This window comes from Python bivittatus, unplaced genomic scaffold (genome assembly GCF_059951505.1).
Source record: "Python bivittatus isolate LINGU-HERP-01145 unplaced genomic scaffold, Pbiv_v1 ctg000590_np1212, whole genome shotgun sequence".
Lineage (NCBI taxonomy): Eukaryota > Metazoa > Chordata > Lepidosauria > Squamata > Pythonidae > Python > Python bivittatus.
This window is the reverse complement of record NW_028277086.1, coordinates 22,237,739-22,263,620: the sequence shown is the minus strand read 5'-3', so window position 1 is coordinate 22,263,620 and position 25,882 is coordinate 22,237,739. Positions and strand designations below refer to the sequence as shown.

Sequence of the window (25,882 nt, the reverse complement as noted above, 5' to 3'; positions counted from 1 at the left end):
AAGTCTCAGGTTTAGAGTTAAAAAATACATTGTCTCTCTCTCTCATTATACTCTGTTACCCATTGTTTCAACATCCTTGAGTGAAACACAATGAACATCTAAAGGATGCCTTGAGAAAGACAGCTGCAGTTTAATATCTGAAACTGCTGACAACAATTAGTCTCCTTTCTAATTATGAATCAAATTATATTGCCTGCCATCTCAAGAGAGAAGAACTAGCTAATATCACATAAAATGGCAGTTCCACACTAACCTCTGAAAAACCACAGTATTTATCAGCTAGAATATTTAGAAAACTATATTGAGTGGATAAAATTACTATCCCTTAGGAATGCTAGCTGTACTTGTACTAAAGTGATGATTCCTAAAATGCCAAAATAAGCTAACACATAAGCATATTGGCAACAATAAACAATAAATGGCATTTTGAAAAATAGTTGCACACTTCAGATGTATAACTATACAATTTAATAACAGCAGTTATTTTTCTTAGATCCTATTTGAAATCATTCTTTTATTTAAATGTCATAAGCATACCATAAAATACTTTAACACCCTCTGTCGCTGTAACAATTGCATAAAACAAAGAGTCAGCTTAGCAAGTTCTGCTTCTGCTTTTCAATGAAAAGAGTTTACAAAACAAAGCCACTTACTCAAAAACTCACAATTTATGTTTCTTACCCTCATTGGATGAATATCAGCATATGGTGGCTTTCCTTCAGCCATTTCTATTGAAGTAATACCAAGGGACCAAATGTCTGCCACACAGTTATATCCGATTTCTTGTATTACTTCTGGGGCCATCCAAAATGGAGTACCTATGACAGTGTTACGTTTTGCCATTGTATCCTGTAAGACAATTTTTTTTAACTTAACACAAAATGTGCAGCATTTTGGACTGATGATAGCTCAATACACACACCTACATGGAAAGACAACTGCATCAGCCACTGTGTAATGAATGAAGCATCCCCAAACCTCTGAGCCTATGTTTATCAGCAACAACCATCAGCCAAAAGTTTTTCTTTAATAGTTTATCACTCAAATGTTGAAGCCACCCTGTTCAGTAGAGTCCCACATTAAACTATTTACATTATGAACATTATATTTCAGAGCATTATAAACTATAGTAGATTCCATCTTTATTCAAAATCTATCCAGGAAATCACTGTTTGGACAAAACCTTGAAAAATCCCCCTAAACAACTAAACGCAAGAGCTCTATATAACCAAGAACCCTATTTTTCAGAGCTTTCTACATCACAGAAAAGGGCTTAAGAGAAAGTGAAGCGAAACCTTCTTCAGAGTTATTCTGCTTAAAGCTACAATTCAAGAGCTCACTGGACAAAGCTTTCTCTCCCATTACAGATCACATATAGAACAGTAAATATCCCCATAAAACTGGTAAGTCAAACTAATTTTAATTAGCAAAACAAAGCTCACTATTAAAAATTTCAAAAGCCTCTCACACTTTATTACTAAAACAGCAAGCGTAACAGACATTTATTTGTTGAGTGTACTAACATAAAATAGTACTTTTAGCTTTACACTTACAGTTAACTGTCCAGCCACTCCAAAATCAGCTAACTTGGCATGCCCCTCAGTATTCAAGAGAATGTTTCCAGCCTTTATATCTCTATGTATTTTTCTCATGAAGTGCAAATATTCAAGTCCTTTAAGGGTAGATTTAAGAATGGTTGCAATTTCATCTTCTGTAAGCTGTAAGAATAAATAAGGTACCAAAGTTTCTCTTTGATATATATACATTCCAAGTGATTGCACACTTATAGAAACACTGTGAATCAAACTACAACACAAAAGAACACAAACTATCTTATAATTATTACTCATGTGGCATACAAATATTATACAAAATGTTTTTAAAATGCAGAAAGCAAGACTTCATCAAGGACCCATTCATGCCATATGGCTTCTTTGAGCCTACATAAAATTGTGAATCAGTCAACAAGTTCAAGAAGGAAACGGAGATACTAATAACAAAGCAAACACTGCAGACAAAAAACCTAAACAAATACAGTAAGAAATGCCTAAAAGATTACAAGCATGTGCAAAGCCTGGATTCTGAATTACATTCAATTTTCTACACCTTCTAAATGCAATTTAATAAGTTTAGGATGAAAACTCTTCAGATAATATAACATTGGGATATATAGGTACAGAGTACACCAACATGCGAAACATAAATTTCAATATGCTGGATTTGACTGCATGACCCTCCACAGTTAATACCCTAAGTAAATGAAAATCACTTATCTCCATATGCACCTATCCAAATTAAGTTTTTTCTTAAGATAGCTGAACATTTTCTAAAATAATTTCATACCAGATTTTTATTCTTTCTAAATATTCATTCTATTCCTGCTTTAAATTTCATTTGGGCTCTAATATCCCTGTATATTTGTAACCTTATAGTGTATATGTTATTTTTTATTTTTGTGGTGAACTCAAAATTATATACAAAAATAAAATGACGCTATATAAACATAAATAATTCCCCAATACCATCTAAAATCCTTGAGTACCACTGCAATAGAAATAAATCATTTTCCATAGAAGTTAAGATTTCTAAATCAGCCATCTTTGATTTCAAGTTTCATGTGTTAAGTAGGACAGACTATGTTTTAGTTTGTCCTTCATCCTTAGGATGCTTCCAACAGAAGAGACACAACAGTTATATGAAAATCAATACAATATATGTCGCTGGATTTGTGAATAGCTCACGTAGGTCAAAAACAGATGTTGAAAATGTTGCTGCTCTATCTCTGTAGAAGATACCTATGGAGACCAATAGGACCTCATAGCCAAAATAGGACTACAAATGTGAACAAAGATATAAACCAAACCCAGAGGTTCAGATCCTGTTCTTTTGCATTTTGCTACAAAGCCAGAATAAGTCTTAAGACTTCATTCCTTTTTATGGGTATCACATATAAGTAGCACATGTGTATAAAATGATCAACTAGGCAGTCCAATATTTTTTTTTTTTTTCAAAACATGCAAGTACTAGAGTAAACATTTTAACACTGAAGCTATGACCATTCTGCCCTGTGGAACAGCTTACCGCTGGAGGTGCAGGCCACCCCCACTCTCCTGGCCTTCCAAAAGAGTGTGAAAACATGGCTATGCCAGATGGCCTGGGGGCCTGATGGGGGCTCGCATTGTTGGAATTAGCTGGTGGGATGATCGATTCTGCTCCCCCGCATCATCTTGAATTGTATACAGTCTTTTTATACAGAATTGTTATTAGTTAATTTTAATACAGATATTTATATTTTTATTGTTTTTACTGTTTTGGATTTTAATTGTGAGCCACCCAGAGTCGTCCTCTGGGGGAGATGGGCAGCATATAAATTTAAATAAAGAAATAAATAAAATCATAATGAGGATTATTTTTGGTTGGCTTAGTGTGTATTGTGAAGTCTCCCATTTGTAGCTTAATTATCCTAAGTTAAACAACTTATGTCTTTGCACAATAGGGGTACAAACTGGCCATGAACTTTAAGTACTTTTTAATTATTTCAAGTATCATTCTTCTACCTCTACAGATTTATTAATAATGAAGAAATAAAGTTCCATTGAACAGATACTGCATTTTCACATCCCAAGATTAAAACAAAACTTGAAAGATTAAATGCTTATGAATAATTATCACATTCTATTCAACTTAAAGGTTTTTAATCGAACTGACAATTATATTAGTTGTAGTAATAAAAACTAGCTTACTCATGTTACAAGTCATGACATTAAAATAATGACATCTGCAACATATCACTGCACAAATTATGTGATTATGTAATATATGTCATGATGCCTGACACCAGTATGTAAGTCATATTATTTGTATTGATGCACATGTTATCATTTGCTTCACCTTGCCGTCCTGCAGATTTTCATGGCAGCTTATCCATAACAACTAAGAATATTAAGGCATTAGACCAGTATTTTGTATGAGTTTACATGGGATAGCAGTGCAATGCATATGTAATGGATGCAAGGGATTATAACCCAACTACATTAAAGGAAGAAAAAAACAGAACTCAATTGTGCACTAAAAACTGTAAAGGGGATTGCATTATCTAATACAGTGACTACAAACACATATCACAGAATGATGAAGGGTAAGAACAACTCGAAAGTATGCTAACAAATTCTCATTCCTGTATATCAAAGATTGAATTTCATTTAATATGACATAATTACCTAAACTCAGTGGGAAAGCTAAGCTATTCTAGCAAAAGCCTTATGGATCATAAAGGAAAATGTAAATTTATCTTCTTTACTGACAATCTAAAATCTCGGAGTATGTATACTGCTTGGCTTGGAATGTAAGAGGAATAGGGTACAATTAAGCAAAAGAGGACTGCAGGTGTTACCTTTAAAATTAAACCTGAAATTTTGTTCCTTCAAGAAACCTGCCAAATCTGAAGAACAATTTGACCAGGCAAGTAAATAGAATACTTCAAAAGTAAATACATTCAGGAAGGGGGAAATAATATTAAGAGGTGACTTTAACCGAGCAATTTGTATAGAGATACAAGTAAAAAAAAAAGAGTATTTTTTTTAAAAAGCAGAGATTTTTAACAAAATGTATATTAAGGGACAACTGGAGAGATTTTAAACCTAATATTAATGAATCAATGAGATATACATATTCAAGGATTATATTCTTGTTTCAGATATTCTGAGCATCTGCGATCCACAAAAAAATGGCTCTAGAACCATATCAGATCACGCAAGTGAAAGTAAATGTAAGAGAGAAGAAAGCAAATAATAATCTGGAGTCTTCATACAACTTTATTAACAAAGAAGGAAGGCATCAGGAAGGATTGCCAAAGCAGTAGATGAATTTTTCAATAAAATTGTCATCATGGTAGAAGTGACAATATACTTCTACAGCATCAGCTTCAATTAAAAAAACCAATCTGAAAAGGCAAATAGAGTTAAAAGAAGAAACAGTGCAATTGGAACAGCAACATAAAATTACTACAGCTAAAAAAAGTTCTACATTACTAGCCAACACTTTGAATAAGGAAAGTAATTTCACCTTTTGAAAAATGAACATGGCAATCTAATCCTAGACCAGCGATGGCAAACCTATGACACATTTTGGGTGACATGCCAGCGTTCACCAACACCCGATAACAACTATTCTCCCTGTTTGAGTTACCAAAGAAACTGAGTTTGTTTTATTCATATTTCATTTTTGTAATTATTTGACATTTCTTTATATAATACATAGCACCACATATGATTGGGCTGTATTTTTTTTTTAATAAATGAATACGTAAAGAATTGTTTCTGTTTTGGGGGGAGGGGTGACATGCCAGTAAAGTCAAGTTAGGCATTTTCCGAATTTTTGACACACCAAGCCCAAAAGATTCGCCATCACTGTCCTAGACGATACAGTTAATCAAGGCTGAAAAGATACTACTTTTAAGCTGATACTACTAATCAGCCTAAAGAACAGATATAAATAATTATTTGAATTAAAACTCAATCCAACTTATTACAGAACAACATAGAAATCAATTTACTAGTATATTATCAATGGAACTTGAGGAAATAACTAATATGCTTAAAATACAGCTAGTTATGGTCTAAATCGGTTTACCAGTTATTTTTATAAGGTATTTAAGAAACACTGCCATATTTTTGCTACTTTTATTACTCTATCCCATAAGAGGGTTTAATTTGGGACTCTAAGTTCAAATCTAGTATAGAAGTCATCTCAAAAGATAGGAAGGATCATATGCACATTTAAAAGTATAGACCTTCATTACTGAACTAAGATATTAAAATATCTACATCAATATTGACCAATAGATTAAATTCAACTATTGGTAACTATATTAATCTAGATCAAAAAGATTTATTTAAATAAATTTTATTTAGATACCTATAAGATCTTCAGTATATTGGAATGGCCATTATTGCTTAAGATATTGGAAAAATGCAAAGTAGAAGTTAAGTTTATAGATTAAATTCACATATTTTATTTTAAACCAATTATTTAAGGCTAAATTATTGGGATTCACAACCCATACAGTAATTTATCAAGAGGAGCAAAACAGATTTGACCACTCTCTTCTCTACTGTATATAAGTAGTATATATTCTACTACCATTGAAGGCCTTTTTCCAAAATTAAGAAAAACTCAACTATTGATAGTAGTAACACCCTATAGGGAATGGCTTGCGAGCTCATTTGCAGACCATATTGTTTTGCTGTTATCTAAGTCAAATAAGGATTTCCCTTAGGTCATAGAGGAACATTAAAATATCCGGAGGTAACAGGCTTATTTTTAAAAAATATATATTGTGCCAAATTACAAAATAAATTAAGGGATAAATATTATTTCAAGATTTATCATAAACTTATACAATATTTAGGGATTTTAATTCTCTAACCCGTTTCCAAATTATATACTGTATGTTGCATATTAAAGTCAACAACTTAAGTCATGCCATTCATTAAACTTATCTATTTGGAGGAAAACTGTATCCTTAAAAATTATACTCTCTTACCTATTATATCTTTTTCAGACACTATCAGTCTACTTAATCAGGAAAACCTCTAACATCATGCAAATAAATTTTAAAATGTGTATTCAAAAAGAATAGGGCAGGTATAAATAGAAAAGTACTATAACCTAAAATCTCAGAAGGATGGAGATTTTCAAATATATTGTTTTATTTTATAACTTTCAAAATGAAACATGCTATCTCCATCTTATTAAGAAATAAATTTAAAAGATGGGTAGAGATTAAATTATCCAATTTGTACACTCAAGGCCTGGGTATAATCTTATTTATGAGAGAATAAATTTAAAATGGCATGAGGAAATCTACAAAATCCCTTTTTGAAATCGTCTATAGAAATCTGGCAAAAGTACTGCCAAAAATTAACATCGTCCCCTTCTCTACTAATGCCCTTTACAGAATATCAACCTTTTTTGAAGAATTTAAAGGAACTATATGCTAATTTTTCAAGGGGCCTGTACAAACATGTCCCTAGAGCAAAAATTTCAGATATAATATTTTATAAAACAATAAAAACTTACCGTTTTATTCCGTAATCTAATTATGTCTGAGACAGAACCAGCTCCACAGTACTCCATAACAATCCAGAGGTCTGTGTTCTTAAAATAGCTGCCATAGTACTTGACAACATAAGGGCTAAACATAAAAACATGGCTGTCAACATATAGAAGTTAACCTTTAAGGATATTAGGAAGCAGTTGTTTTTTTCCCCCCTGAGCAGCTGCACAGATCTTAAATTTTATGATAAGATTTGCTAATCTTCAAAAGAATTTTTTAAAAAACTGCTAAGCACCTGCAAATGATAAAAAGTCCTTAACAGATCATCACTTACCAATTTGTACAAAAACAGATGTCTTTTTAAATATTTATATAAGCCATATAAGACATGTAAGATTAGTAAAAGAAAAAAAAATGATTATGGAAATATTCTCAAATGGAAAATATTCACAAACCAGACTTTCAAGTAAGCATTCAAATACAACTACAATCTGAAAAGTAGTTTTTTTAAAAGAAAAAACATGTCTACCTCTCATCCAAAAATCTGCATGAGCTCTAATATATATTTGGCAAATTCCTTTATTAGGATCAATCAAATAACCCACATGATTCTACAAGCTTTTGAGTTTTTCCAAAAATCTTTATCAGGAAAGTCCAGAAAGTAGTCCAGAATTGAACATGAGGTTTGCAATTCAGGCAATATATTGAGTCTACAAACTGAATGTTTCTGCATATACCTTCTAGAACAAATGCTGGTCAACTGCATCAACCAACCATCTGATACTCCCAGGCATCCCAAGGAAACCTTATGCACGACACTCTTTTGCAATTTCCAGTCAGCAACTGAGGCTGAGGTACATGTTTGTCCACAATTCACAGTTAACTGACTTTGTCCAAAGTGCTCCCTAAAATTTTTAGTTGACCATCCAAGTTATCTTGAGTGAGAACACCTGTTTTGTATGCAGAGGACCCTAAGACCATTCTTTGCATCTCCAGGAAGAGTTGAAAAAACTTCTGCCTGAACCTCTGCAGAATAGCAATTGGTCGGTGTTAACAGTTGCTGGGTAGACCCATAATCTGACTCAAAAGAAGTGATTTCATCCCTCTAGTGATTATACTGTTTAAAGCACTGAGACAACTCATACTGGATAATGGCAGAATTTAACACTTTCAATCTTCTGAAGCTAGGTAGCTTTCAAGTTAGAGGGAACCTCTATTTTTGTCCTTTTACTACCAAGTTATGTACACCTATTACTACATCATACTAATATTATCATGACATCTCAACACTGTTCAGTGAGCATCAACCCCCATCTGAACAGGTATCTAACTCTAAATGAAAGTACATAAAATCTATTATATCCTTATCAGAGATATATAGTAGACTTTAAACCTTCCACCTTACAACTGTGCTATTCCTAAGATACAATACTTGGGACCATCACCATAACAAATTCTGACAACCTTACCCTAAAGATTAGCAACCTGCAATAAAAGGAATGATTAAAGAACTGCCGAAGTATATGATATTTGAATATTTAGAGTCAAGTAGTTTTCTTCCAATTTTGTAAGTCAGGTTATGTTAGTCTTACTTTAACTACTGTGTGTTTTTGAGCATTTGTAATTTGTCCATAAAGATCTTTACTGATATAAAGCAAACCTCAAAAGAAAGAGAGTTTTTCTCCCTGCAAATATTTTACAAGGGAGCGATTCACCAATATTTTACTAAGGGCACACCCTTATCTTTGTTCATCACCTATCAATCACTGCCAACCTTGGCATGTAAAGAAACTCCACTTAATCCTTTGTACTATATTGTCTACCTTTGTAATCTATCTGAAGAACCATTTATAAAGCTCCAATGTCTTGTACTCTTACTTACACAAACAACTCTGCTATAATTTAAGAAATTTCTGCATGTTAATATATTGGCTTTTTTCTCTTGGCTTTATTAGCCTGGAGATTGTCTCAGTAACTAAATAAAAATATAAGCATTTATTTGAAACAAATAGTATTTGCAAAAAAAAAAAATCCAACAATATTCCTAAGATTTTCAGTCTGACATAAACACTTGAACATAAATAACATTTCTATTAGGAAACATTTAAATAACCTTAAATTGAGGGCCACTGTATATGGAGCACACTATATAGTACAGTTGTGCCATTTAGAAATGGTTTTGTAATAAGTAAGAGCACAATAACTCTCTTTTACTCATTAAAGCAGGCCATTATTTTTCAGGCTATATGTGACCCTGAAAAAGCTGCAGCTGCTTTAAGGAATCACTAAAATTAATGTGACTCTTAAAGCAACCACATTTTTTCAGGCACAGATGGAGGCATGAAAAATGATGGAAATAGAAGAGACAGACACTGTGCTCACATGAGGTCCAAAAAAATTCTTCCAAATCATTCCCAAGCTTGCACACACTTATTTCCTAGTTAGTCAGCTCACAGACATTCTATCCCACCTTACATAATAGTATATTCTGCTAGGCAACAGCGTGCTCTCTCTCTCTCCACACAAACACACACCTTCTTCCACTGGTTATTTCACTTCACTATTTATCTTGCTTCTGATTTTAAGAATGATTTTACTTAAAAGTTGCATGTTTTAAGATGAATACAAATGGAACTAATTACCTAGGAAGTTAATAGTCTCCCTTAACTGGATGTGTTCAGCTATCCGGCATGGATATTTAAATTTTGGATTCTTGCACTGAACAGGGAATTGGTCTCAAAAACCTAAATTGCCCCTTTGAACTCTATGATTCTTTAAGATATGTGTAGCATTTGCCAGGACTAAACATTTAAAACTTTTCATAGAACCAAAAAAACCTGCAGCAACTGTTTTCACACCACTGGCTCCATCAGTCCATTCTATCCATTCATCTACACCAGCAAGCAGAATGGAAAAGCAAATAAAGCATCTATATTTTTATCACCATCTTATAAAAAAAATTCAAGTGGCTTTCAGACTCTGCTTACATTTTTCAAAAGATCACTATCTAATAAAAAAAAATTCTTAAAATGGCAGAGTTTGCACCATAAATTGATCCATACCTGTCACATTGTTGCATTATAGAAATTTCTTTAATTATTTCCTGTAGATCCGATTCAACAGGGACTTGCTTAATTGCTACGACTTGTCCAGATTCTTTATGAATAGCTTTAAATACACTGCCATAAGACCTAAAAGGGAAATTAATATTTAGACTGTTGTTAACAAAATCACCATGTCGACTCAAGCCACTGATTACAACAGCTTCTGCAACAGACACATTTATTGCTTATACCCAACATTAACTACAGCATTATGAAGTACAAGAGGAAGAATAAATGGGCTTGTGTCACATTCCAATACAGTTTTTTATTACTTATGCATTGCAAGCTGTTACATGGTTATACATACTTTTTTTTCTTAATTATTTTTATTTTGCATTAGCTGCCTGTTCATTTTTCCATCTGTAAGACCCTGATCAGCAAAACAATGGAAAATAATGCCTTTCCTCTTCTAGTAGCCAGTGATCAGCCTAATGGCAGGAGGAAACCAGCAATCTATAAAGCCTTGATGCTACCTTCTTCTCTCTTTAGAATTGCTAAGAGGAGAAGCTTGGGCATCCCAACATATTCCCAACAACCATATTAAAATTACTGCTTTCTGCAAAGGTGGTAGTGCCTCCCTTTTAAGCATGGGCGCTGACATTTTAGACAGAAATGTACTGGCATTTGGAGAGTGAACCCACTGTTAGCATGTATGTACACAGAGTTGACACTGAGTTGATGGCACATAATCACTCACACAATTAACAAGCAAATGAATAGGAGTGAATAGTGCATGTATTTTTTCTTAAGTTTTAGCTTCCTTTTAGGCTTTTTGTACACACTTTCCACTAATATATGCATTTTTGTAAATATCTCCCCATCATGCTATTCCTTTAGGGTAATATGTTTAGCACAGAAAAAGGAGTAAATAATATTTAATTTAATTTAAATTAAAGACATGAAAAATTAAAGACATGAAAAGAAGAGGACCCACATTTCTATCTTTGTAGAAGAAAATGTGGCATAAATAACATTTCCAGATAGATTTCCATTCAACAACATAACACTGGACCCAGACCCACTTCAAAGTGACACTTGAACTGAAGGGACCAGTTGTAAGGAAAAGCTGCCCGTAACCCCAGAATGCTGTCAAATTGCAAGTTATGTCATTTGTGTTGATTTACATCATTTACTCCAATTTATGATGTAAAATTACAGTGGGGCAAAAAAGTATTTAGTCAGCCACCAATTGTGCAAGTTCTCCCACTTAAAAAGATGAGAGAGGCCTATAATTTTCATCATAGGTATACCTCAACTATGAGAGACAAAATGAGAAAAAAAATCCAGAAAATCACATTGTCTGATTTTTAAAGAATTTATTTGCAAATCATGGTGGAAAATAAGTATTTGGTCACCTACAAACAAGCAAGATGTCTGGCTCTAACAGACCTGTAACTACTTCTTTAAGAGGCTCCTCTGTCCTCCACTTGTTACCTGTAGTAATGGCACCTGTTTGACCTTGTTATCAGTATAAAAGACACCTGTCTACAACCTCAAACAGTCACACTCCAAACTCCATTATGGCCAAGGCCAAAGAGCTGTCGAAGGACACCAGAAACAAAATTGTAGACCTGCACCAGGCTGGGAAGACTGAATCTTCAATAGGCAAGCAGCTTGGTGTGAAGAAATCAACTGTGGGAGCAAGAATTAGAAAATGGAAGACATACAAGACCACTGATAATCTCCCTGGATCTGGGGCTCCAGGTAAGATCTCACCCCGTGGGGTCAAAATGATCACAAGAACGGTGAGCAAAAATCCCAGAACCACATGGGGGGACCTAGTGAATGACCTGCAGAGAGCTGGGACCAAAGTAACAAAGGCTACCATCAGTAACACACTACGCCGCCAGGGACTCAAATCCTGCAGTGCCAGACGTGTCCCCCTGCTTAAGCCAGTACATGTCCGGGCCCGTCTGAAGTTTGCTAGAGAGCATTTGGATGATCCAGAAGAAGATTGGGAGAATGTCATATGGTCAGATGAAACCAAAGTAGAATGTTTTGGTCTAAACTCAACTCATTGTGTTTGGAGGAGAGAGAATGCTGAGTTGCATCCAAAGAACACCATACCTACTGTGAAGCATGGGGGTGGAAACATCATGCTTTGGGGCTGTTTTTCTGCAAAGGGACCAGGACGACTGATCCGTGTAAAGGAAAGAATGAATGGGGCCATGTATCGTGAGATTTTGAGTGAACACCTCCTTCCATCAGCAAGGGCATTGAAGATGAAATGTGGCTGGGTCTTTCAGCATAACAGTGATCCCAAACACACCACCCGGGCAACGAAGGAGTGGCTTCGTAAGAAGCATTTCAAGGTCCTGGAGTGGCCTAGCCAGTCTCCAGATCTCAACCCCATGGAAAACCTTTGGAGGGAGTTGAAAGTCTGTGTTGCCCAGCGACAGCCCCAAAACGTCACTGCTCTAGAAGAGATCTGCATGGAGGAATGGGCCAAAATACCAGCAACAGTGTGTGAAAACCTTGTGAAGACTTACAGAAAACGTTTGACCTCTGTCATTGCCAACAAAGGATATATAACAAAGTACTGAGATGAACTTTTTGATATTGACCAAATACTTATTTTCCACCATGATTTGCAAATAAATTCTTTAAAAATCAGACAATGTGATTTTCTGGATTTTTTCCCCCATTTTGTCTCTCATAGTTGAGGTATACTTATGATGACAATTACAGGCCTCTCTCATCTTTTTAAGTGGGAGAACTTGCACAATTGGTGGCTGACTAAATACTTTTTTGCCCCACTGTAATGTAGATGTAACTGCTCATCTGGACCATTTCAGGTGCAATAGAACTATTCATTATTTCAAGGAGATATCTAGATGGAATTTGGTCTACTGCAGCTGATGTCCAATAAATAGGGATAAATTAAATCAAGATTTCCGTATAATATGTCAGACAGAATATTCAGATAAAGAATATCAAGTGCATTTTGCAGCAGTTTTCTACATAGCTATTTTTATTCATTAGGAAAAAATTAGGTGGATCCGAAAGGCTGCAAAAAAGCAGAAGTCCAATAATTTTTCATGCATTTGGGAACTTAACTAAAACTTATCTAGAAGAAACAACTAACTGAATGTTTCTGCTGATAAGAAAAATATGATACCCTCTCTTCCTGCAGCTCCATTTACTGTCATGTATGCTCCAGAGATTCTTCCAACCTCCAAAGCAGATTTTGAGGGGGAGGCAACTTCATGGGAAGGAAAAAATACTATCATGTAAACAGATTTCCCCTTGCACAATACTAGATTTCATTTTAATTGTAATGATTTTTATTTTATCAGAATTAACATATATCTAAGGCAGGAGTTCTCAAAGTGTGGTCTGGGGATTCCCTACATATCAATAGATATAACCCACATAAACCAAAGATCTTTGGGGAATTTTTAAGAATGTAAGTGGGTCCTGAGACCAAAATGTTTGAGAGCCATTGATCTAATACATTTATATTTTGCTTTTTCTTTGAGTGCTCAACGGAGTACACATGGAGAACAGTAAACTGCAAGTTTTAAGACAAGAATGTTATATTCTTGCCTTCTATCTAATTAATAACAGGGATTTCTGGTTCTGAAATTTTTCTTTTTCAAATACCGGTATTTATTTATTACATTTATATAGCTGCTCATCTCACACAAAGTAACTCTGGGTGGTATACAACAATTAATACTGGATAGTACATGTGTATGTATAAGTATGGAAAAAGAGAAAAATTCTGTAGATTCAGGCACCCTCCTCAGATGAGAGGATGTGTATACCCACATATTATACTGTATGTATTGATGATTCCAGCACAGAAGTAATTTAACTAATAATAGTACTAAGAAGTAAATCATTTATCATTTCCTTGTAAATAAGCACAATACAGACATGGAACAAAAACAGCAATGAATGCTCTAACATACTACAAGTCTTGGAGGCATCACTAGAATACAGTTTAGGCACAATTATGCATTGCGAAGAAAAATAAGGCTGCTGGATAAATTATCTGAGACTGATAGTGTCAGGAACCATCCCTCTGAAAGCACCAAAGGAGACTACTCGCATGACATGGCTGACCCCATGGCAAAGAATGACCACAGTGAGTACACAATTATTTATATCCTGGCAATCATTGTCAATGTCTTCCTAGTCACTGCAAAGAAAGCTGGCAAGTCCATACTGGACAAAAAATCCCCTGCAATGGCTCAATTAGGATTGGTGCCATAACAGAGAGATTTAGCTGGTAGTACGGATCTTTCTCTCTGTCCCCATCCATTCTTTCCCTTCTATGGTAGCTGCAAGGTAGACAAACATTGAAATGGAGAGAGAAAAAGCAGTCCTAGAAGTTCTATGTCTCTAGAGCTCTCATCCTAAGAACAAGGGAATATAGCTGGCATGGTAGGTTCCCCACAATTCTACACAACCCTTAATCTAGGAAAATATTAGTTAACCTAGGATATATATGGAAGTTAAACTGGGACACATTCAGCTTTACTAATAAGCAAAACATATATTTGGAGCCTCTAAGGTACACCTAGCTTGAAACTACAGAAAAGGCTCACAAAAGAATTTCTCCTTTAATCAAAACCACATTTTCCCATTATTTTTAATATATTGGGAATGCATGCACTGAGCTTGTTACATATACATGAACAATTTGTAAGTTTTTCTTTATAATACAGGTGGTCCTCATTTAATGACCATGCATTCAGTGACTGTTTGAACTTACGACAGCGCTGAACAAGTGGTACTTATGACCAGTTCTTGTACTTATGGCCATTGCAGCATCCCATGGTCACATGATTGAGATTTGCAACCTTCCCCCTGGCAGGAAGTCGCAGTCATGTGAGATCCTCGCTTAACTACAGCAACTGGGACGGTCAGAACTGTCGAAAGCAGCATGATCACACGGTTTTTCGACTTACAACTATGTCATTTAACGATGGGGCTTCCAGTCCCAATTAGCATAGTTAAGTGAGGACTACCTGAACACAGTCTCATTAGGCTAGCTGGATGTAGGCACCAGTCTACACATGGAGGATTTTTTCAGCTCCAAGGTCAAGCTCACTATCCTCCTCTATGTTTGCGTGCTACATGTTTTAGGTTTCCCCAGCCATCTCTACATCTCTACATATACAAAGTTGTACATACCCTTCACCAAGCTTCTCCAAGACATCAAATACTTCTTCAGGCTGTTTAGTCAAGCTGTCTTCACTGAGCTTTTTTAGCTTGCTAATAAAAATATAAAAACATTTGAAATAGTCTACAATTAGTAATTTGCAATTTACTTTTATCTTTACTAAATATAAATATATACTTTTATTTTCTTAATAATAAATAGAGAGCTGCAGGGTTTCAATGTGCACCACATACCTTCTAAAAAGAAAAAGACTTCCAGTATTTTATTTAATTATCTATAATTGTTCTCAAAATATAAACTAACGTGTTAATATGTTAATGTCAGAATCATAGCCAATTCTTAAACACAAGCATATTCCACTCACAAGTAGTCAATTTCCCACCTGAATGCACTTTTAATGGACAACTAAGCAAACAAAAGGGAAATAGCAGAAACAAGCAGATCACAGCTTGTGGAGGGAAAAAATATCTGTCCAACAGGAAAACAGAACAAGTTGTCCAACTGGCTCCCATCTTACTTGTTCTTTGGAAAGCCATCAAAACCTGGCTATTCCAGAGAGCCTCAGGAATAGAGATGAGGGGGGCACTCCTGTTATGGGTTTGAATTTTGTTGTTTGTTCATTAAGGCATTACTGCTTTGGCTTTTTTGCTTTCTCACTGATGTTATTTATCAACATGTATCATACTGCAAACTGCTCAGAATCCTACTTGGATTGGAGCACCATATAAACTAAACTAAAACAAAATAAAATGGTATCATTTTCCTTCCATATACGTATACGTGTTACTAATTCTAACACAGATACTTGTCTGCTATAGTACAGCATCATTCATAAAATTTAAAAACTGCCATAATTCCTTTTGAAAAGCTGTTTGATCTTATATAAACAAGACAAAACTGATCCCAATGTATTACAGTCCAAGTCTGATAAGAATACCTACCAAATGACAACACAAAACATAAAAACCATAAACTATGACCAAAGTGATACATTTCAAGAAATATACAAAGTAATGTTTGTTTTCTTCTATTATCAAAATATATCCATAAGTTAGAAGATATATACTACGTCTCTCAATCACCACTTAAAATAAGCTATTCCCATATGTTAACATCTTACTGACCATCAACATCTTGGAAGATATTACTTGTGTATGTGTTTGGTTTTATTCTATTTTTACTGTATTTTATATTGTTTTATTGTATTTTTTTTTATTGCTGTTTTATTGTGAACCGCCCAGAGTCACTTTTTGTGAGATGGGGGGTACATAAATTTGAAATATAAATAAATACATAATGTCTTCCCAATTTGTTTGTATTTAAGATGGAAAAATATGAACTGTTTGTATGAAGCCCAACAGATGAATTCTATTTTGAATTCCAGGTCTATTAAAATTCTTTGTAGTGCAGATGCTATGGTATTGACCAGATATGGGAAAAAGAAACCCAAATCATCATATGTTCATTATTTTTTTTTTCCATTTTGTGTCTGTGTGCTTCAAATGACCTTAGAGACTGCTGGGCAAGTCCCTGAGGTTTTCTTGGTAGCATTTTCAGAAATGGCCATAACCTTCTTCCTAGAACTGAGAGAGAGAGTGACGGGCCCAAAGTCACCCAACTAGAATTGATGAAGCAAGAATTCTGTTTTGATTTCCTTGCTCCAAAACAACAACTTGGCAAAAATAATACTAAACTAAGAATACATCCTATAGTGCTTAATGGAATTTATTTCTGAATAGGCATACATAGCAGTCCTTTACTACAATGTCTGTAATCATCTATTGCTATCTATTGCAAATTAAGGAAACAAATTACTTTTCTACCCCTCCTCTGCAGATACTTAAGACACATCACATAATGGGAAAAAGAATAAAGGTTCTGATGTAATAATAATACAGGATGAGGTTTTCTTCCCTCACTTTTTCAGACAGAACACATACCCCTACGCTGAACTTCAATATATTATCACACTGCAATATGAAGTCTTCTAATTACACATACACATACAAAATCCCATTATTATAGTTACAATTCACTCAATTCATATTTTTATACTTAAATTTTATTCTATCGAATACTGTATTTCAAGAGAATCATATAAGTAGGCTTTTACAAAAAGATTTATAAACATTAAATTCCAGAAGATAAATTAGAATCTTTTGCAATTATTATTTATTTATTCATGTATTTAACAATTTTATATAGCTGCCCATCTACCTAAGGAACTCTGGGAGGCTGTATTATATAGTACTCTATACCAGGGTTTCTCAACCAGGGTCCCGCAGAACCCTAGGGCTCCATGAGAGCTCACTAGTGGTTCCCTGGGAGATCATGATTTATTTAAAAAAAGCAGAGACCGAAGAAAAATCCTCCGACCTCAAACACTGGGTTGGCCTGGCGGAGAATGCACGGACCCCAGGCAGGGGCAGGGATTGCACACACGCATGCAGGCGGGGAGGTGAGGAGTGAGCCGAACTGAGTGAGGAGAGAGGAGCAGCAGGTGGTGAAAGAGAGACAGACAGACCGACTGTCGTGGGGCTCTCCTTGCCAGTACACGCCTGCCTTTCTGCAGGCGCCCTTTCTGCAGGCACCCACCTGCCTTTCTGCAGGTGCACTCTTGCCTTTTACAGGTGCACTTTCTGCCTTTCTGAAGGCATACTTTCTGCCTTTCTGCAGGCGTCTGCCTGCTGTTCTGCAGGAGCACTTTTTGCCTTTCTGCAGGCACACTTTTTGTCTTTCTGCAGGTGCACGGCTGCCTTTCTGCCTGGGGGGCTCTGTCTCAGGGCAGGTGCAGGAGATCTGGGGCTGGGCTGGCCCGGGCACTAGAGGCAGCAGGAGCCACCCACAAAAGCGGGGAGGAAGGAGGCAGGGGAAAGGAAAAAGTGGTGGTGGTGAAGGCTTTGGCATCAGGGTGCCAAGATTTCAGGAGAAGTTGAGGAGTCCGAATATTAAGGGGAGGGGTGTTGGAGGTTGCAAAGTGTCAGCCCCTCTCTAGTTTTGCAAAGGGGTCCTTGGGACAGGAGGTGGAAAAGGAGGGTGAGAAAGGAGAAGCTGGATTTGGGGAAAGAGGTGATGGCGGTGCAGGGAGAGGGGAGGAGGCCAGCCAACCTGACTCAGCATGCTGGCATCATCTGTGTCCCTGTGATGCATTTTGCAGTTATCATTCATGACAGTTTGATATGTTGCTCAAAAACTGTACATGCCCTTAAAAGTAGCCCAAAAAAACACAACCCGCAAAGGCCAAAGATTTCCCACAACTGATCTCCAAAAGTCAAGCTCAGCCCAGAAATATTTGTGCAGCAAAAAACAAGCACAGGTTTCACATTAAAGAGGTAAGTTTCATTCTTTATTTTTGGTTTAAGAATACTGTTAATGCATATATACAGGCCTACACATGAAACAAATATAATAATTTTGCAATTTCTGGTCTATAGTTGAGCCTGAATGTGCAGGGGTTCCCTGAGGCCTGAAAAATATTTCAAGAGTTCCTCCAGGGTCAAAAGGTTGAGAAAGGCTCCCCTAGACAAAGCGCAAGGTTTGGGAGTGGGAGACATTGTTTTCAGTGGTCTTCCTCCTTTGTGAGCAGCCAGTTCACTGCTCCAATTGGTGGCTGGAGCAGGGAGACAGAAGCTAAGCCCTGAGCTACTCCATTATAGGTGCCATAGGGCTCAGTTCTCTCTTCCATACTGTTTAATATCTATATGAAGCCACTGGGAAAGGCAATATGCCAGCAGAGAGGGAGATACCATCAATATACCAATACCAGTTACACAGTTCTACCCCAGAGCATGCAAGAGATGTGGTAGAGGTACTGATGTGGTATCCGAAGACTGTTGGGAACTGGAACCGAGAGAAACTGGCTTAAACTGAATCTTACCAAGACACAACGGCTATGGATTTAGAAGCCGAATGAGTCCAAAGATAGTCTATCTTTCTCTGGATGTGATAGTCCTTCCCCAGATGTAGCTGGCCCACAACTTGGGGATCTTCCTTGGCTCTGAACGCCTGCTGGAACAGTATATGGAAGCTGTGACCATGAGGGCTTTGCACAGTTATAACTGGTACACTAGCTGTAGCTTCTCCTATATCAGGAGCTTCACTCACATATTCTTATATTCTTATCACTTCACAGCTGGATTACTGCAGTTTCCATCACATAGACTGCCTCTGAAGACCACCAAATGCTTTAGCTGGTACAACACGCAGTAGCCCTAATTATTATGGGCACCCATGTAACACCCATTACTATTGGAGCTGCACTAGCTACCAGTTAGCTTCTGGGTACTATTCAAAGTGCTAGTCGGCACCTTTAAAGCCCCATATGGCTCAGGGTGTGATGGAAGGCATGAGCAGGGAAGGTTCTGGAATGGAGCTTCAAGGTTGCCAGGAGGGGGGAGAGACATTCCAGGGGAAGCACCTCCTCAGTCCCCAGCCGGAGTGTGGGAAAGCCAAGAAAATGAGACTGGCCCCTCCCTAGGGCCTCATGGTTATAGTTACTGTTATTGTGGTATAGATTTAGTCTGGTGAGATTCTGTCTATTAGGTGTAAGCTAATAAAGAAGCTAAACTGTTCTGGACTGTCTCGCTGTTGTTCTTGGGCTGAACCTGACACAGGGCCTGGATATCTCCATTATTTCCTTTTCCAAATGGAATGTCTATCCAAAAAAAATTGGGAAATTCACTGCTGAGGGAAGGCCATCCTCAGGGCCCTGGGCTCAAGCCTCAGAACAGTTTGCCTGGATATCTGGACCACTCCCTCCTTACTACATGTTTGAGAGGAGTAAAAATATGGGTCTTCAGAAAGTTATTTTAACAGATAATGGTACCCAAATTGAAATTTCAATTCCAACAACTTCAACAGAAAGGAGGAGAGTTTGAAAATCAGTAAAGCATGGATCCCAGCTCTAAGCCACACCAAGAATAAAAGCACTTATCTAATCAAAACTAATCTGCACAGCCTCACCAGAAAGAACACCTAGCAGTATCCTGGCTCAAAAACAGTCCAATTAGGAACCAGCCCTCTTGGAATTCTCCAAAATAAACCAGAGATCCACCTATGGAAAGAACCAATCAGCAACCTGCTTCGACAGACCAATTGGGAGCCAATTCTCTTGGAATTTCTTCAAAATAGACCAATTGGAAGTCTACCTAAATGAGTTTACCTAAATAAATAAACCAATCAGGAACCAACTTCTTTGGATGCCTGTGACATGGACCAATCAGATATCAGTTTGCCAAGTTCAAATACAAAAGCCCAGTCAGCCAAGGTGAATTGCTGTGAACTGCTGAGAGGTATACCACAAAGCAGCTCACTCTGCCTCTAAAGATGTCAACCACAGTTGCTGGCAAAACTTAGGACAAAAGAAAAGTAGATCACAGCCATTCAGCCCAAAAGCTCATCACTGCTTCATTATACCTCTAGCCTTTCAGAGATTGCTGGAATTTAATCTGAGCTTATATTGTATAAGGCTTTATACTGAAAACCTTTTTTTCACTTTGTAAACAAGATAATATTCACATTTATTCTAATAAAACAGCTTTAAAGAAAGAGACTACAAATACCTCTGCATGAAAACTTCCGAGTTTTTTTTCTTGAGAATATTCATATGCTCAGAAGTTAGACACCATATATGGTTATGATGGATTCATGCTAATAGTATACTTTACATTCTACTTTGGTTTAGGTTTAATAATGTTATTCCTATTTTTAGTGCAGTGTACATGTACACAAGGGTATGATTTCAATGCTTTAATATACAAAGCTTGAATATAGCCTGCTGAAGCAGCATTTGATTTTTAGGGTAAAAAATTCTCAGATTTTGCTCAATTTTTCATCTGTTCTCTTGAAATGAATAGCAATAAATACTTGATATGGTCACACACATCATAAAACTAGCACTGGATGTCCTTCTGAAACTTCTGTTCAGAAGTGTACCAGTACAGTTAAAAGGAAAAGATAAACTTAAGAAAGAAGCAAAAGAGATTCTATTATATTACTGGGGGCTAACACAGAAAAAATGGAAAGCTATATTATTATGTGGGATGCAAAAGAAATGGTCCCAGTTTCTTTTAGCAGCTTACTTGGTATCTCTACTAGGGACAAAATGGGAGCAGACAAGTCTGCCCCTCCTCCATCAATTCATTCATTCACTTGCATGAAATTTCTGGCCAACTAGGCTGGTGCTTAACTACAAGGCTCAACTGAAGGTAGAAGGACTTAATTCTTCCAAGGAAGAGAAACACTTTCAGGTAAAGAAAGATGAGAAGGAACAACATGATGGTTATCCAGAGTAGTGAATTTTGCACTATAATGTTTTCTAAGCAGTTTTAAGTGAAATGGGTGGTGCTGTAAAAGACAGGCTGCATCAGAAAGATTCCAAGGGAAAGTCCCAATAACTAGTATAATCAGGACCCATATAATTTACAAATGGAAAATAAACAGGATGACAGTTTATACTTTTTGGAGGTGGGGAAACTGGAATTCAATCTAGATCTAAAATGACAGAAGAAAGAGTTGTAGGTTTTAATCATGATCAGTTTAAAGGTTTAATACATTCATTAACCTAAGCAGCACAAGCTAAGGACATTAAACACACCCATTGATACCAACTTCCTTTTTAGTGTGGTTGTAGAACAATATGGAAACTTGAGATATAAATTATTTTATTCAATAGTTTTCAAACTTTCAAATCTTAAGTGCCACTAGTCATTCTATCAAAGAACCTAGGTCCCACCATGATAGAAATAAATAGCCTACCGTTTCAAGAACGTGGCTTATACAGTGGGGCAAAAAAGTATTTAGTCAGCCACCAATTGTGCAAGTTCTCCCACTTAAAAAGATGAGAGAGGCCTGTAATTTTCATCATAGGTATACCTCAACTATGAGAGACAAAATGGGGGAAAAAATCCAGAAAATCACATTGTCTGATTTTTAAAGAATTTATTTGCAAATCATGGTGGAAAATAAGTATTTGGTCAATATCAAAAAGTTCATCTCAATACTTCGTTATATATCCTTTGTTGGCAATGACAGAGGTCAAATGTTTTCTGTAAGTCTTCACAAGGTTTTCACACACTGTTGCTGATATTTTGGCCCATTCCTCCATGCAGATCTCCTCTAGAGCAGTGATGTTTTGGGGCTGTCGCTGGGCAACACGGACTTTCAACTCCCTCCAAAGGTTTTCCATGGGGTTGAGACCTGGAGACTGGCTAGGCCACTCCAGGACCTTGAAATGCTTCTTACGAAGCCACTCCTTCGTTGCCCGGGTGGTGTGTTTGGGATCATTGTCATGCTGAAAGACCCAGTCACGTTTCATCTTCAATGCCCTTGCTGATGGAAGGAGGTGTTCACTCAAAATCTCACGATACATGGCCCCATACATTCTTTCCTTTACACGGATCAGTCGTCCTGGTCCCTTTGCAGACAAACAGCCCCAAAGCATGATGTTTCCACCCCCATGCTTCACAGTAGGTATGGTGTTCTTTGGATGCAACTCAGCATTCTCTCTCCTCCAAACACAACGAGTTGAGTTTAGACCAAAACGTTCTACTTTGGTTTCATCTGACCATATGACATTCTCCCAATCCTCTTCTGGATCATCCAAATGCTCTCTAGCAAACCTCAGACGGGCCCGGACATGTACTGGCTTAAGCAGGGGGACACGTCTGGCACTGCAGGATTTGAGTCCCTGGCGGCGTAGTGTGTTACTGATGGTAGCCTTTGTTACTTTGGTCCCAGCTCTCTGCAGGTCATTCACTAGGTCTCCCCATGTGGTTCTGGGATTTTTGCTCACCGTTCTTGTGATCATTTTGACCCCACAGGGTGAGATCTTGCATGGAGCCCCAGATCGAGGGAGATTATCAGTGGTCTTGTATGTCTTCCATTTTCTAATTATTGCTCCCACAGTTGATTTCTTCACACCAAGCTGCTTGCCTATTGCAGATTCAGTCTTCCCAGCCTGGTGCAGGTCTACAATTTTGTTTCTGGTGTCCTTCAACAGCTCCTTGGTCTTGGCCATAGTGGAGTTTGGAGTGTGACTGTTTGAGGTTGTGGACAGGTGTCTTTTATACTGATAACAAGGTCAAACAGGTGCCATTACTACAGGTAACGAGTGGAGGACAGAAGAGCCTCTTAAAGAAGTAGTTACAGGTCTGTGAGAGCCAGACATCTTGCTTGTTTGTAGGTGACCAAATACTTATTTTCCACCATGATTTGTAAATAAATTCTTTAAAAATCAGACAATGTGATTTTCTGGATTTTTTTTCTCATTTTGTCTCTCATAGTTGAGGTATACCTATGATGAAAATTACAGGCCTCTCTCATCTTTTTAAGTGGGAGAACCTGCACAATTGGTGGCTGACTAAATACTTTTTTGCCCCACTGTATGTTTATAGGCGTTAATGTTAGTTGTTTATGATAAAAACTTAAAGTTTTAATGACTTACCCCATGTCCCACCTGGATTACTTCTGAATCCCACCTGCAGTACATGTACCACCAATCACTGACCTACTTCTTTCAAGGAGATGACAATATTATATTAATATTACAATAAAGATAACTTAAAGTACCTTTGTTTTCTCTGAAAATATTTTGGAAATGCTGTTTTAAAAAGTATGTTTCCATTATTCAAAAGTTTAGTATTTCATGACTGAGCTTCTCATCTACTGCCTATGTAAATATAATGTAACAATTTAATTTGAACAAAAACACAGTATAAAAATGAGCCACAGTCTTCCACCACTGTCCATTTCAAGCACATACTTTCAAAACCCACTGTGGTAATGCCAACACGCAAAGATTTCCCAAGCCTCCATTTTCATACTCTTTCATGAAGACAGAGAGTCAAATGTCTCTGGCGGTCATTGACAAGAAAACCAATAGGGACATATTCACTGCCCCAGGGAGACACCAGCAGGGAGGTCTTAGGTGGGCGGTATGCACGCATATTTTCGTGAGAGATTAATTTCTGCCCCATTACTACCAGGACCACAGATGGGGCTATGTGGGAGGTCTTTATTTCTGTGTGGGCTTAAGCAATAGTACACACCAAGGACACATTAACAAGATGTTGAAGCTTTCATATCATATCATCTGCCATCAACCCAGAATTGTCACTCGAGGCACAAATGAACAGGCTCAAATTATCTTACTTTGGACACATTATGAGAAGATCCAGCTCTCTGGAAAAGGCTCTAATGCTAGGAAAGGTAGAAGGAAAGAGAAGAAGAGGACAACCAGCAGCAAGGTAGACAGACTCAGTTACAGTGGTGATGAGTGCACCATTGGGAGACTTGAAAGGCCAGGTTAGGGATAGATTGTCGTGGAGAAAATCTACCTATGCGGTCGCTAGGAGTCAAAAACAACTTGATGGCACATAATCAGTCATCATACTGCCATACCAAGAAGTGAATGATTAAGGAATGACAAGTGAGTAGATCACATTATTTCTCTAGGAAAGCAGGCAGCAAGCCTCACACATCCACGTGATTGTTTGCAGGCACAAATTGCTCTGTATGGGAGAGCTGTAGAGAGCCAGAGAACAAGGACATGAACCCAGGAGTTGTACGGGTGTATTTAAAAACACGTATGGGATCAAGAAGGACCAGTGTCTCTTCAGGGGAGGTGCACTGAGGATTTCTCTACGCGCATGGATTAAGGCAGCCTTTCCAAGGGATGCCCCCCAATCGTATTGGACTACAACTCCCATCCCCTCTAGCCAGCCTGTGGGAGGCACTACGCTGAGGAAGGCTGGGACAAAGCCGCCCTTCTGCGCTATCCAGAAACGGGAGGGATGAGCCTCCCCTCTCGCACCTACATGCACGCACAGAGAAAGCGCACAGGGTGAGCCAAAGATGGGGCAGCGCCAGTGACACCTCAGCCCGGGAGGCCTCCCCGGCGACGGGGAGACCAGGGTGCGGGGCAGGCACTCCGGAGCGGCAAACTGCGGGGCACGCGGCCTACACCGGCCTCTCCCCTTCCGCCCAAAATAAACCTCGCCGCCGCCTCAGTCTCCCGGGAACGAGGGAGGCCCTAACCGTTACCTTTTAGGCGCTGCCTGCTCCATTCTGCGGCCGAGGCTCCCCAGACGGTCGGCCCCACCAAGGCGCGGTGCGTTGCTGCCACCCTGAAGGGGCCGGACGAGGACGGATCAGGAAGCCCGAAGAAGCGCCCCCTCAGGAAACTCTCCCCGCAACTTTCTTCCGCTACTGGCCCTTTAAAAATCAAGCACGCCTCCTCCCCCCGCCGCGCGGGGGCCGCTGCCGGACTCCAATACTCGGCTCAGCGCTCGATGGCTACTCCAGAAATACCGCCCTCCCGGCCCTCCTATTGGCGGGAAACGCGCGGATCCAAAACGCGCATTGGTCTTTCCAAGTACCAGCCGGAACTCCGGAGAAGACGGAAGAGAAAGTTGCTTCAGGCCGAGCGAAACTGCGTGGTGCAATCGCTATAGCGGCCGGCGAGGGAGTGGGGTATGACGTCACGGACAGAGGAACGCGGAGGAGAAAGGTCTTCTCTGCCCATCATGCGTCGCGCCGATGAGTCGCTTTTGTGGAAGGATGCATCTTGGGTTATGTAGTTTTTTTAGTCTG

General features: G+C 37.9%; 1 protein-coding gene across 2 annotated transcripts in view; it reads right to left on the bottom strand.

Annotated features, from left to right (window-relative positions):
* STK3 (serine/threonine kinase 3) overlaps positions 1-25,545 on the bottom strand; it is a 139,817-nt gene extending 114,272 nt beyond the window's left edge. Inside the window, exons 1-7 of one of the 2 annotated variants that reach the window (XM_088149092.1) lie at positions 25,334-25,545; positions 23,736-23,804; positions 15,304-15,384; positions 10,120-10,248; positions 7,081-7,195; positions 1,554-1,718; positions 682-849 (exon numbers count right to left, since the gene is read on the bottom strand). In XM_088149092.1, the coding sequence (XP_088005218.1) occupies positions 682-849; positions 1,554-1,718; positions 7,081-7,195; positions 10,120-10,248; positions 15,304-15,384; positions 23,736-23,740 (663 nt within the window). In that variant the 5' untranslated portion in view covers positions 23,741-23,804; positions 25,334-25,545. The remainder of the gene's footprint in view (positions 1-681; positions 850-1,553; positions 1,719-7,080; positions 7,196-10,119; positions 10,249-15,303; positions 15,385-23,735; positions 23,805-25,333) is intronic. The other variant, XM_007424795.4, reaches the window with a different exon arrangement.
* Between the last annotated feature and the right edge of the window lie 337 nt (positions 25,546-25,882).